Raw genomic sequence first — 12,786 nt, 5'->3', positions numbered from 1 at the left:
GAGTCACCGAGACTAACCAGCCTTTCCTTCCCTTCCGGGACGGAGGACCATAGAGACGTCTGGCGCAGCGAGGCCTCCCGGCGCAGCCATCGAGATGCACAGAGGATGGCTAGAGCGTTGCTCGCCCGGCCGGCTTCTGCTTCATAAGTCCTCCTTCCCAACATGGCGCAGTCGGTTAATATCACCGAGCTGAGTCTGCCGCAGCTAGAAATGCTCAAGAACCAGCTGGACCAGGTGGGGATGGGCCCCAGAGACACCCCTTTGCCGCCTCACATCCCTCCCCACCACGGGTACTCCCTCGCCCCACTCCATTCCTCCCCAGCTGGGGAGGCTTCCCTTCCCAGGCGAAACCGCCACGCGGTCCCAGGACCCGCCCCTTCTCCGGCTGTGCCCCCTTCTCCCGCCAGCCCTCACACTGACCCTCATTCCCATCCTCTGTAGGAAGTGGAGTTCTTGTCCACGTCCATTGCCCAGCTCAAGGTGGTACAGACCAAGTATGTGGAAGCCAAGGACTGTCTGAACGTGCTGAACAAAAGCAACGAGGGTACGGGGTAGGCGTGTGAAGGCACCCTGGGGGATGTGGCGAGCCGGCTTCTCCTCTCTTCCCGCCTCCTAATTCAGTTTTCCTTACCTGAGACGAGAGAGCAGTCCATTATGTATTGTATACCGCTACAGGAGCCCTTTGCATGTTGCTTACCTAGAATTGAAATGTCCAGAACATTCTTCTGCTCCCATTGTCCCTATCTCCGTCCTTTGCATACAGTCTCTAGGTGCTGTGCAGTGTTGAAACTCCCTTTAATGTCTAAACGTTGGAGCTGCCAATCTCCCCCACTTGTTTGTCTTAATTGCTTTCACAGGGAAAGAATTACTGGTTCCACTGACGAGTTCTGTATCCTTTCCGCAGGAACTGCTACCCTGCCCTCACCTTTTCTCCACACACCTAACCTGCAAAGAAGGACGGGAGGTTTTAATTACTCCAGAGTGCTCGGATGGTTCTGAGAATACTATTATACACGCTTCCTAGCTCTGCTCTCCATCCTGGGGCCAACATCCAGCTAATGCTTTGTGAGCACCCAGGTGTATGTAGAATTGAGGTGTGATTATTTCCCTTTGCTGTTTGAGGATATAACCTAATAGGGAGATAAAACTGGTGGTTTACAGTTCTACTAATAACTTAGAAAACATAAGCAATAGAAGAATAGAGGATACAGAAACAAGGGGGTTGGTTCTGCTTATTAATCCTCAATTTCAGTTCAACTGTGGCTCTTATTCCTAAACTGTTGTTACTAAGAAACCTGGATTGTGTCTACCTGTTGAGTGTTTTACTTGAGTGAGCAAGTTATGACAATAAGGCACCTGTAAACTGTACCACAGAACTGACATGCTGAAAGGTAAACACAGGAATAGCACCGTAGTAGGGATTGCTTAAATAATGAACATTAAATTCATCAGGAATTAGCTAATTCATGTTTGGGAGTGTTAAAGGGAAAGTGAGGCTGCCTTTTCACTCAACTACTCAACAGCAACGGGAAAAAAATCACTCTAGTCTTTCTGGAAGGGCTAATGGGAAGAACTGTAAGAACTGCTTGGAAGGTGGCAGATGGGATGAGGGCAAGATCAGCATATGTGATTTTCTCCATAAGGAACCAACTTCCCTGTCTCTCTGCATTTGCAGTTCGTAGGCCTCCGGATTATTTGTTCCTTGAGCCTTATAGCTTTTTATTTTTTAATTTTTGTGGCTGCACCCCGAGGCTTGCCGGATCTTAGTTCCCCAACCAGGAATCAAACCCCGGCCCCGTCAGTGAAAGTGCCAAGTCCTAATGACTGGACCGCCAGGGAATTCCCGCCTTATAGCTTTTTAGAAAGAAGGGTCTTAGGAGGTCAAGCACACTAGCTGACAGCGAATCATGACTCATGCTGGGCTAGTTTTCCCTTAATCCTTGCTTCTCAGATGTATGTCCCTGGGAAGCTGCATGATGTGGAACATGTGCTCATCGATGTGGGAACTGGCTACTATGTAGAGAAGGTGAGTGGAAGGAAGCATATGGATGCCCCTCTGAGGGGGAGATCCAGAGTGCAGAATGGGGTCTCCTCTTAACCCCTCATTCACCTCTGACCTTGCAGACGGCTGAGGATGCTAAGGACTTCTTCAAGAGGAAGATAGACTTCCTCACCAAGCAAATGGAGAAAATCCAGCCAGCTCTGCAGGAGAAGCATGCCATGAAGCAGGGTAAGCTTGGCCTTGGGCACTTCTTTGAACTCTTTCTACAGCCATAATAACAAACAGGGATTGCACTGTGATCCATGGGGATGTCCCCTTTGCTGGATTAAAACCATGGTTTTCTCTTTGGTGTCTTGATGTGTTGTTCTTTAGATTCTGTGCATTACGTATCCACTATTTATAGATTCCTGGGTTCGGTGCTTGAGAAATTTAGAGAAAGGAAATCATGTCTTTGTTTTTGTGTTTGAGTTCCTATTTATTGTGGATGGAATGAGGGAGAAGATGCATATAAATGAACACCCGGCAAAGAAATATAGCCCTAACTAGCTAACTGCTAGCAATTACAGCCCTGGCTGCACATTAGAATCACCCAGAGAGTTTAAAAAGAGAAACTGGGCCCACTCCAGACCAACTGCAGTTGACCCTTGAACAGTGTGCGGGTTAGGGGTGCCAACCCTTGGCGAAGTAGAAGAAAATCTGCATATAACTTTACAGTCTGCCCTCCATATCCTCGGTTCCGCATTGCACATTCAACCAATCGTGGATCATGTAGTACTGTAGAATTTACCATTGAAAAAAAAAACCCCGAATAAGTGGACCTGCACAGTTCAAACCCCTGTTTTTCAAGGATCAACCGTAAGTCAATGGGGGGGGGGGTGGCAGGGATTCCAGGGAACAATTTTTTTTTAAAAGCTCCCCAGGTGATTCTGTTACACAGTCAGGATTGAGAACCACTGTTCTAAAGGCAAACATCTTTTCCACGGTATCATTTTCTGGTTATATCTGACTCATTTGAATACTGTATTTTGTTCGTTTTTATATCCCAGTGGTTCTCATATTTACTGACACATTTTAGACTCTAAATTTGTGTTGTGTGTGCCCTCCACAGTGGGTCACTGTGTTAAAAGTTTTATTAACTGTAGTTGGTTGTCTCCTTGTCACTTTTCCTTAACTCTGGCTTCTCCCCTTTAGCTCCTGACCAGGGTCTGACTCTTCTTTTTTCCCACAGCTGTCATGGAGATGATGAGCCAGAAAATTCAGCAGCTGACAGCCCTGGGAGCACCTCAGGCTACTGCCAAGGCCTGATAACTTGTTTCAGAAATCGGACAGAGGGCGCCTGCTTCAGGGGCCTGGGACTTTGTGGGCGTGGTTTCCTGCATTCCGGGAAGAGGAGGGTCTTGTGTTTAATGCTAATAAATCCGCCAGCTGGGCAGAGTGTTGGTCTTTTCTTGCATTAGGCAAGGGACTGGTGATGAGATGGGAGGGCGGTGGTGAGAGGGTGTGCCCCTCCCGGAGCCTGATAAGCAGGGGTGATACAGTGCTCATCTTGGAGGCTCCACCCGGGGCCCTTCGAGGAGCGGGGGTCGAAATTCTGCGCCGGGCGGCGCGCCCTCCCTGCGCGGCCGGTTGTCGTGGAAACGGCCGGCAAGAGGAAGTGGGGGCTGCCCGGGCGCTTCCTCTTCCGGGTCGGCGCCCTGCCGCCCCATAGGGGAAGCTGCATGGGCCACCGCTTCCTGCGCGGTTCTCTATCTCTGCTGCTGCTGCTGCCGCCACCCCGCCGAAGCCCTCATCTCAAGCGCAGCCTGGAGTCCGTCCCACTCTCCAAACGACCCCGCAGCCACCTCATGGCCCCGCCCCGAATCGGGACGCATAACGGCACTTTCCACTGCGATGAGGCGCTGGCGTGCGCGTTGCTGCGCCTCCTGCCCGAGTACCGGGTACGGGCAGCGCAAACTGACCCGGGGGCTGCCGGCGAGTCTCCGGGGCAGATCGCGTCCCCCTAACGGGGTCCCGCCCGAGCACCCCTCCTCCCCTCCCCGGCTCCTTGGAAGCCCAACATTAATCCCCTACCCGTGCGACCCCGGCAGCCTCTTCACCTCCTGTGTGCCCTGCAGGATGCAGAGATCGTGCGGACCCGGGACCCCGAGAAACTGGCTTCTTGTGACATCGTGGTAGACGTAGGTGGCGAGTATGACCCTCAGAGACACCGATATGACCATCACCAGAGGTGGGTTCCCACTACCATTTCTTTAACTTTCCTTGACTTCAACTCTTGTCAGTGCTCCAGTCCACTGCCGTGGTCCGCGTCAGCGAAGGGAACCGCCTCATCCTGGAAAGCAAACTCTTGAGCCCCGTGGGACTACCGTCTTCCGTGCTTCCAGCTCTCCACCTGCTCTGCACCCATCTAGCTGGCCTTGGGCCTCCCTTGGCCCGGGTCAGTCCCTGGGCCCCTTCCAACTCACTTCCTTATTTGGCTCAGTCAGGCTTTTCTCCCACCAGCCCCATCGTCACCCCAGTGAATACCCCAGCTGGGATTAATCCAGTCATGTGCCCTTGCTGCCCCACCTCAGACTGCTGGGCCCACATGATTGTGGTGGGTGGTGATAGTTCAGGTGTGTTGTCTTCCTTTGTCATTGACACTCTTCCACTGGGAAATCAGTCTTATCCGAGGGTAGCCCATTATCCACAGTACCATTCCAGTCCTTTTCCCCTCTCCTCAAGCCCCTGCCTCATCAAACTACCTTAGTGAGTGACCCTGTCTCTTCCCTTTAGAGGAAGTTGAGCTTTTCCTGCATGGACAGCCTCAGTTTCTCACTCCTGAACAGCTCCCTTCTTCCAACTCAGGAGACATTGTTTCCTTCTGCTTGTCCCTTTTCCAGTGTATCATTTTCTGTTCTGGGACTTCACATGGCAGGGTTTCTAGTTCTTGCCTACAGCAAGGAACTCTGCTTAAGCATCTCCCATCTTGAAAACAAAGGAGTGAAAAAAAACCCAAACTCTCCCTCATATACACCACACTGTATAAAGTGGTTATCTCTGACGGGTCATGAGGAGGTTTTATTTTGTTTTAAGTCTGTTTCTCTCCCTCTCTCTCTCCTTCCCTCGCTACTTCTCTCCATCTTTTTCTAAATACATGTATTACCTTCATAAATGATGCCAGGAGGGAATGCTCCCGGTATTTACAGCCTAATCTGTCACCCTCACTTCTCAGCCACTCTTCAAAAGAAGAGCTGACCCTCGCTGCACATTCCATTCATCCATCCTTTCATTTATTCATTCATTCAGCCAGTTCTCTCCCAATCTCTCTACTGGAAATGCTTGTGGAAAGGGCACCAGTGACCTCAACACCAAGCTCAGGTTGCTGGTTGAGGGTCTCACCTTAACTGACCTCTTTGTGGCACTTGACATTATTTATTTATTATTATTTTTATTTGTTATTATTGTTATTTTTTGGCTGCGTTGGGTCTTCGTTGCTGCGCACGGGCTTTCTCTAGTTGCAGCAAGCGGGGGCTACTCTTCGTTGCGGTGTGTGGGCTTCTCATTGCGGTGGCTTCTCTTGTTGAGGAGCACGGGCTCTAGGCGCGTGGGCTTCAGTAGTTGTGCCTTGAAGGCTCTAGAGCGCAGGCTCAGTAGTTGTGGCACATGGGCTTAGTTGCTCCGCGGCATGTGGGATCTTCCCGGACCACGGCTCGAACCCGTGTCTCTTGCATTGGCAGGCGGATTCTTAACCACTGCGCCACCAGGGAAGCCCGGCACTTGACATTATTGACTACTTCCTTTTTCCTAATGATTTTATATATTTATGTATGTATGTATGTATGTATGTATTTGGCTGCGCCGGGTCTTAGTTGCAGCACTAGGGATCTTTTTTAGTTGCAGCATGTGGGATCTAGTTCCCTGACAAGGGATTGAACCCAGGCCCCCAGCGCTGGAAGTGTGGAGTCTTAGCCAGTGGACCTTAGCCAAGGAAGTCCCGATTTTATATACTTTTTTCTTTTTTTTTTTTTTAATTTATTTATTTATTTATTTATTTTTGGCTGGGTTGGGTCTCCGTTGCTGTGTGCAGGCTTTTCTCTAGTTGCGGCGAGTGGGGGCTACTCATAGTTGCAGTGCGTGGGCTTCTCATTGCGGTGGCTTCTCTTGTTGCAGAGCACGGGCTCTAGGCACGCGGGCTTCAGTAGTTGTAGCACACAGGCTCAGTAGTTGTGGCTCGCGGGCTCTAGAGCACAGGCTCAGTAGTTGTGGCTTACAGCCCTACTTGCTCTGCGGCATGTGGAATCTTCCCGGACCAGGGCTCGAACCGGTGTCCCCTGCATTGGCAGGAGGACTCTCAACCACTGCGCCACCAGGGAAGCCCGGCACTTGACATTATTCACTACTTCCTTTTTCCTAATGATTTTATATATTTATGTATGTATGTATGTATGTATGTATGTATGTATGTATTTGGCTGCGCTGGGTCTTAGTTGCAGCATTGGGGATCTTTTTTTAGTTGCAGCATGTGAGATCTAGTTCCCTGACAAGGGATTGAACCCAGGCCCCCAGCACTGGGAGTGTGGAGTCTTAGCCGGTGGACCTTAGCCAAGGAAGTCCCGATTTTATATACTTTTTAAAAAAAATTATGCAGTGTTTGACACATAAAAGAATATATTTAACATTTCTGTAATATAAAACATAAAATAAATACCCATGGGGCATCCCTCGTGGTGCAGTGGTTAAGAATCTGCCTGCCAGTGCAGGGGACACAGGTTCGAGCCCTGCTCTGGGAAGATCGCACATGCCGCGGAGCAACTAAGCCCGTGTGCCACAACTACTGAGCCTGCGCTCTAGAGCCTTCAAGCCACAAATACTGAAGCCCGCGCGCCTAGAGCCCGTGCTCTGCAACAAGAGAAGCCACCCAATGAGAAGCCCGCGCACCGCAACAAACAGTAGCCCCCACTCGCCGCAACTAGAGAAAAGCCCGTGTGCAGCAACAAAGACCCAATGCAGCCAAAAATAAAAATAAATAAATTAAAATTTAATAAAAAGAAAATGAACACCCATGAACTGATCTCCCTAAGCAATAGAACATTAATCATTAGAACCAAAAAATGAGCTCCCTAGGTGATTCTGATGGACTGGTATTTAGAAATTACAGCTGTAGTTTCTACTGCCCTAACAACTTTCATACCTTTTTTGTGTCCTCTCTTGCACTGCTATTCTAAACCCTGCCTTCCTTAGTCACCCGGACCACTGCAGGTAATCTCCTTGCATCGCTTCTCCATGCTGGCTGGCACAGTGCTCTTTCTGACACGCACTGCCCTGCTTACACTCTCTCAGTGGCTCCGCGTTACCTACAGATGAAGTCCAAACTCTGAAGTGTAGCATACAAGGCCTACCCTGGTCCGGCCCCTGCTTTCTCTCTTGCCACTCATTCCTCAAGCCAAGCTGCTTTCTTGCAGTTCCATGGAGGAATCTTTCTCTTAGCTGTTGTATATGTTGTTCCCTCTACCTGCAGTGCCTTTTCTCCTTCACCCTTTGTCTGTCTGGGAAACACCCACTAATTCATCTTTCAGAAATGACCTGAATGCTCTCCTCCTGAACCCTTTCCTCCGTCTTGCCTTTTCCTTGTTTACAACTAGCTAGAGCATTCCCTTGGTTGTTTGTGCGTGTGTGTCCACCTTAGGCGGATGAACTTGAAGGCAGGGACAGGTCTTAGTTTTTTCATCTCTAATGTCTACAACACAAAGCCTGGCATGTGGTAAGCATTTAGTTAACCATTGTCAAATGAATGCATGAATGGAGACTCCAAACTCAAGTCCATGTTGACCCCTGAGGACAAGCCAAAGCCTCCCCACCTGGGCTTTCTCCCAACTCCCATAGTATTCCCCAGCCGCCCCACCCCACTGTGCCTGCACATGCACACGACACTGTGGGTGAACCGGGGCAGCTCTGCCTCAGCCCCACCTCCCTGTGCTCCTCAGGTCTTTCACGGAGACCATGAGCTCCCTGTCCCCTGGGAAGCCGTGGCAGACCAAGCTGAGCAGTGCGGGACTCATCTATCTGCACTTCGGGCACAAGCTGCTGGCCCAGTTGCTGGTTACTAGCGAAGAGGACAGCATGGTGGGCACCCTCTATGACAAGGTGGGGACTCGAGGACAGAGATGCCCCTCACATGCATCTCCACCAGGCGGGCCGGAGTGGCACTCAGGATTGGGCTCAGGTCGGGGTTCCTGACCCGTGCTGGCCCACTGCTCTCTCCCTCAGTCCGGCCCATCTTCTCACAGGGGAATGGTTAGTCTCTCTCCTGCCTCCATCCTGGGGTGCTTGTGAGAAGTGGATGAGGTAGTGTATGGGGAAGGGCTTTGAAAACTATAAAGCATGACCTGACATACGTAAGTTGTTCAACAACTTGGTAATAGAGGAGGCTGCTTATGTTTGGAAGCATATGGCTGAGGTTCTGGCTGCCCCGAAGGTGGAGGGCAGCATATCTCAGGCACCACTGTATTCACTGGAGGCACACTGAGTTGGGAAACTGGGAAAGGTTTGATTATGAAAACCTCTTCAGCTTCCACCAGCGCCCCCTGCAGGCAGCTCAGCAGGTGCCTGTGATTGGGGAAGGAACAGGGCTAGCGTCCCTGGTGTGCATGTTGGATCGATGATTCTGAGGACATCTACTTGACCCCACTAATGTGAAGTTCACAGCAAGTCAAACTGCAGGTGCAGTCAACTCTGTTTTTTGCAGATAGGCTGTTGAGTTCAGTTCTCTGATCCAAAACTGAAGAAATATGAATGGTAAATTGGAGCTTCTGGAATACTAAGGTTTTAGACTGCCTGGGTCAATTTTCCCTTCTACTGCTAAGGGGTTTCTAAGCAATTGAACTAAATTATGCCCAAGGTTTTTTTATTTTATTTATTTTTATTGAGGATAGTTGATGTACAGTATTATATGTTTCAGGTATAACTACATAGTGATTCACAATTTTTAAAGATTGTACTCCATTTATAATTATTATAAAATATTGGCTGTATTCCCTGTGCCATACAGTATATCCTTGTAGCTTATTTATTTTTTACATAGTAGTTTGTACCTCTTAACCCTGTCCGTATCTTGTCCCTCCTCCCTTCCCTCTCCCCACTGGTAGCCACTAATTTGTTCTCTATATCTGTGAGTCTGTTTCTTTTTTGTTATATTCACTAGTTTTTCTTTTTTAGATTCCACGTATAAGTGATATCATATGGTATTTGTCTTTCTCTTATTTCACTAAGCATAATACCCTCCAAGTCCATCCATGTTGTTGCAATTGGTAAAATTTCATTTTTTGTTTTATGGCTAAGTACTATTCTATTGTATACCACATCTTTATCCATTCATCCATCAATGGACACTTAGGTTCCTTCCATATCTTGGCTATTGTAAATAATGCTGCTGTGAACATTGGGGTGCATGTATCTTTTTTTTTTTTTTTTTTTTTTTTTTAATTTTATTTATTTATTTATTTATTTATGTCTGTGTTGGGTCTTCGTTTCTGTGCGAGGGCTTTCTCTAGTTGTGGCAAGCGGGGGCCACTCTTCATCGCGGTGCGCGGGCCTCTCACTATCACGGCCTCTCTTGTTGTGGAGCACACGCTCCAGACGCGCAAGCTCAGTAGTTGTGGCTCACGGGCCCAGTTGCTCCGCGGCATGTGGGATCTTCCCAGACCAGGGCTCGAACCCGTGTCCCCTGCATTGGCAGGCAGATTCTCAACCACTGCGCCACCAGGGAAGCCCTGCATGTATCTTTTTGAATTAGTGTTTGTTTTTTTCGGATATATACCCAGGAGTAGAATTGCTGGGTCATATGGTAGTTCTATTTTTAACTTTTTGAGGGACCTCCATACTGCTTTCCACAGTGGTTGCACCAATTTACATTCCCACCAACAGTGCACAAATGTTCCCTTTTCTCCACATCCTCACCAACATTTGTTACTTGTGGTATTTTTGATGCTAGCCATTCTGACAGGTGTGGGGTGGTATCTCATTGTGGTTTTAATTTGCATTTCTCTGATAATTAGTGATGTTGATGGCCTGTTGGCCAACTGTAGGTCTTCTTTGGGAAAATATCTATTCAATTCTTCTGCCCATTTTTTAATTGGTTTTTTTTTTTTTTGATGTTGAGTTATATGAGCTGTTTATATCTTTCAGTTATTAGAATTACACCCAGTTTTGTTGTTTTTTGTTTTGGCTGTGCTGCGCAGCTTGTGGGATATTAGTTCCCCAACCAGGGATTGAACCCAGGCCCTCGGCAGTGAAAGCATGTAGTCCTAACCACTGGACTGCCAGGGAATTCCCTTACACTCAAGTTGTAACTGTGCCTCAGGTTGGGGTCCAGACCTAGAGGTGCTGGAAGGAGTTTCTTTTCCAACTCTCCCTGAGAGTAGCACTTTTTCTACATACCACAGATGTGTTGCTATGTAGGCCTATTTTGTCGGGCAGTTTTGCATTAAACACTGATATCCCGTATCGTTTTCTGCCCCCAGATTCTTGAGGCATCATCCTACCATTTCTTTAGGCTCAGGAGATGCAGCAACTGCTGATGCCACATGGCACATCATGGGCTTCCCTGGGACCACATCCCAGCCCTGACGTCTAGTCCAGTACTCATCTTCTCCCACCTGATTGGTGTGCTTGGCCAGACCCTCTTGTACCTTTTTTTTTTTTTTTGGCTGCGTTTGGGTCTTCGTTGCTGCGTGCAGGCTTTCTCTAGTTGCGGCGAGTGGGCTTCTCATTGTGGTGGCTTCTCTTGTTGTGAAGCACGGGCTCTAGGCACACGGGCTTCAGTAGTTGTGGCACGTGGGCTCAATAGTTGTGGCTCGTGGGTTCTAGAGCGCAGGCTCAGTAGTTGTGGATTGTGGGCTTAGTTGCTCCGCGGCGTGTGGGATCTTCCTGGACCAGGGCTTAAACCTTGTCCCCTGCACTGGCAGGCAGATTCTTAACCACTGCACCACCAGGAAAGCACCCCACCCCCCCCACCCCCCCCACCCCCCCCGCCCCGTACCTCTTAACTGGATCAGTGAATAGCCTGCTCAGCCCACCTGGAGATTTACACCCCCAGGCCATGAGGATCCACTCCCACAGAACCCCTCATGGAACTCTAGACTTTTCCTTGTTCAGAAGGCAGCAGCCCCCTCCCCACACATGCTGGCCTTGGCTCAGGCTTTGAGTGGTACTAGAGTGAGCACTGGATTAGAAATCAGTTGATCTGAATTCCAGCCCCAGCACTGTATGCTCGCTGACCTTTAGCCAGCTGCTGAACTCCCCAATTCCCCCCTTCCTCATCCAGTTAATGTTGGGAGATCCTTGCAGGGCTGTAGTAAAGATTAAAGACTGGATGCACAAACTTTGAGACCTGTAAAGCTTTATGCAAATGGTAGGCGCCCTCCAGAGCACTTCTCCTATGCTGCCTTAGATGTACGAGAACTTCGTGGAGGAGGTGGATGCCGTGGACAATGGGATCTCTCAGTGGGAGGAGGGAGAGCCTCGGTACGCGCTGACCACTACGCTGAGCGCCCGGGTTGCTCGGCTTAATCCCACCTGGAACCAGCCCAACCAAGACACTGAGGTGAGGAGGACCGTGGGGAAGAGACCGTGAGGCATGTGAGAACCTCAGGGGAAAATGAGAGAGGCTGCCCCGTCAAGCCCTAGCAGAGTTAGCAGTTTGGGCCAGCACTGTGGTTCTAATTCCCATGTGATTCCCAGGCCGCGTTCAAGCGTGCAATGGACCTGGTTCGAGAGGAGTTCCTGCAGAGACTAGACTTCTACCAGCACAGCTGGCTGCCAGCCCGGGCCCTGGTGGAAGAGGCCCTGGCCCAGCGGTTCCAGGTACTGGCCTGGGAGGAGGCACTGTGGCTCAGGTTAGTGATTCCTGGCGGGCTGCTGGCCAACAGGGGCTCCCACTCCTACCCTAAACCTTCTATCCCTGCTCCACTTCCTTTTCAGGTGGACCCAAGTGGGGAGATAATAGAACTGGTGAAGGGTGGATGCCCCTGGAAGGAGCACCTCTACCACCTGGAATCGGGGCTGTCCTCCCCAGGGACCATCGCCTTTGTTATCTACACGGACCAGGCTGGACAGTGGCGGGTACAGTGTGTGCCTAAGGAGCCCCATTCATTCCAGAGCAGGTGAGGCCCTAGGGGACCGCCCTGCAGCCCTTCAGGCCTGTTTCAACCCTATCAGAGGAGGAGGCCACTAACCTAGGCTTCTGCTCCCCCTCTCCCAGTTCCTCAAGGCCTCCGTTTGCTCCCACCAACTCCCTCTTTCTGCTTACTCATAGGCTGCCCCTGCCAGAGCCATGGCGGGGTCTTCGGGATGAGGCCCTGGACCAGATCAGTGGGATTCCTGGCTGTGTCTTTGTCCACGCCAGTGGCTTCATTGGTGGGCACCATACCCGAGAGGGTGCCCTGAGCATGGCCCGTGCCACCTTGGCCCAACGCCCAGCACCTATGCCTCCCACAAATTCCCTAGTCCAATAAAATCTCTTCTGTCTCATACTGACGAAGTATTGCTCCATTACTGCCCTGCATCATTCTGGGAACTTGCTGAAACTTGGGAAAAGTGGAACATCTATTATGTGCCAGAGCCTGTGCTAGGTATTTTCTCAGCTTTGCTTTCCAAATCATTTGAAAACTATCCAGTTTCTAAGGGTAAATAACTTGACCAAATTCACAAGAAATGACTAAAAAGTGAAAGAGCCAAGATCTTAACCCAAAGTCCATGCCTTTTTCTTCTTCAGTATACCCCAATGCTGGGTAAAGATAAGAGTCTCA

The 12,786-nt window shown here is 49.8% G+C and overlaps 2 protein-coding genes across 2 annotated transcripts; both read left to right on the top strand.

The window, feature by feature from the left end:
* The first annotated feature begins 77 nt into the window (after positions 1–77).
* On the top strand, positions 78–3,434 carry PFDN5 (prefoldin subunit 5). The gene is made up of 6 exons (XM_082422395.1): positions 78–234; positions 442–544; positions 858–889; positions 1,952–2,026; positions 2,125–2,230; positions 3,231–3,434. The coding sequence occupies exons 1-6, from the start codon at positions 163–165 to the stop codon at positions 3,305–3,307; spliced, it is 465 nt and encodes a 154-aa protein (XP_082278521.1). The 5' UTR covers positions 78–162; the 3' UTR covers positions 3,308–3,434.
* A 132-nt stretch (positions 3,435–3,566) lies between these two features.
* Positions 3,567–12,510, top strand: MYG1 (MYG1 exonuclease). Its single transcript, XM_082422369.1, has 7 exons — positions 3,567–3,939; positions 4,117–4,229; positions 7,966–8,125; positions 11,430–11,582; positions 11,720–11,842; positions 11,960–12,141; positions 12,294–12,510. The coding sequence occupies exons 1-7, from the start codon at positions 3,721–3,723 to the stop codon at positions 12,490–12,492; spliced, it is 1,149 nt and encodes a 382-aa protein (XP_082278495.1). The 5' UTR covers positions 3,567–3,720; the 3' UTR covers positions 12,493–12,510.
* Positions 12,511–12,786: the final 276 nt, after the last annotated feature.

Source organism: Balaenoptera physalus (assembly GCF_965194825.1).
Source record: "Balaenoptera physalus genome assembly, chromosome: 13".
In the NCBI taxonomy this organism is placed as follows: domain Eukaryota; kingdom Metazoa; phylum Chordata; class Mammalia; order Artiodactyla; family Balaenopteridae; genus Balaenoptera; species Balaenoptera physalus.
The sequence above is the reverse complement of the archived record's forward strand: the minus strand, read 5'-3'. Positions and strand labels throughout refer to the sequence as shown.

Excerpts from the sequence above, each read along its gene's own strand:
- PFDN5 (XM_082422395.1), top strand. The coding sequence starts at position 163 with ATGGCGCAGTCGGTTAATATCACCGAGCTGAGTCTGCCGCAGCTAGAA. Across the intron at positions 545-857 it reads GCTGAACAAAAGCAACGAGG|GGAAAGAATTACTGGTTCCA; the intron begins GTACGGGGTAGG and ends TTGCTTTCACAG. Across the intron at positions 890-1,951 it reads TGGTTCCACTGACGAGTTCT|ATGTATGTCCCTGGGAAGCT; the intron begins GTATCCTTTCCG and ends CTTGCTTCTCAG.
- MYG1 (XM_082422369.1), top strand. The coding sequence starts at position 3,721 with ATGGGCCACCGCTTCCTGCGCGGTTCTCTATCTCTGCTGCTGCTGCTG. Across the intron at positions 8,126-11,429 it reads TGGGCACCCTCTATGACAAG|ATGTACGAGAACTTCGTGGA; the intron begins GTGGGGACTCGA and ends ATGCTGCCTTAG. Across the intron at positions 11,583-11,719 it reads AGCCCAACCAAGACACTGAG|GCCGCGTTCAAGCGTGCAAT; the intron begins GTGAGGAGGACC and ends TGTGATTCCCAG.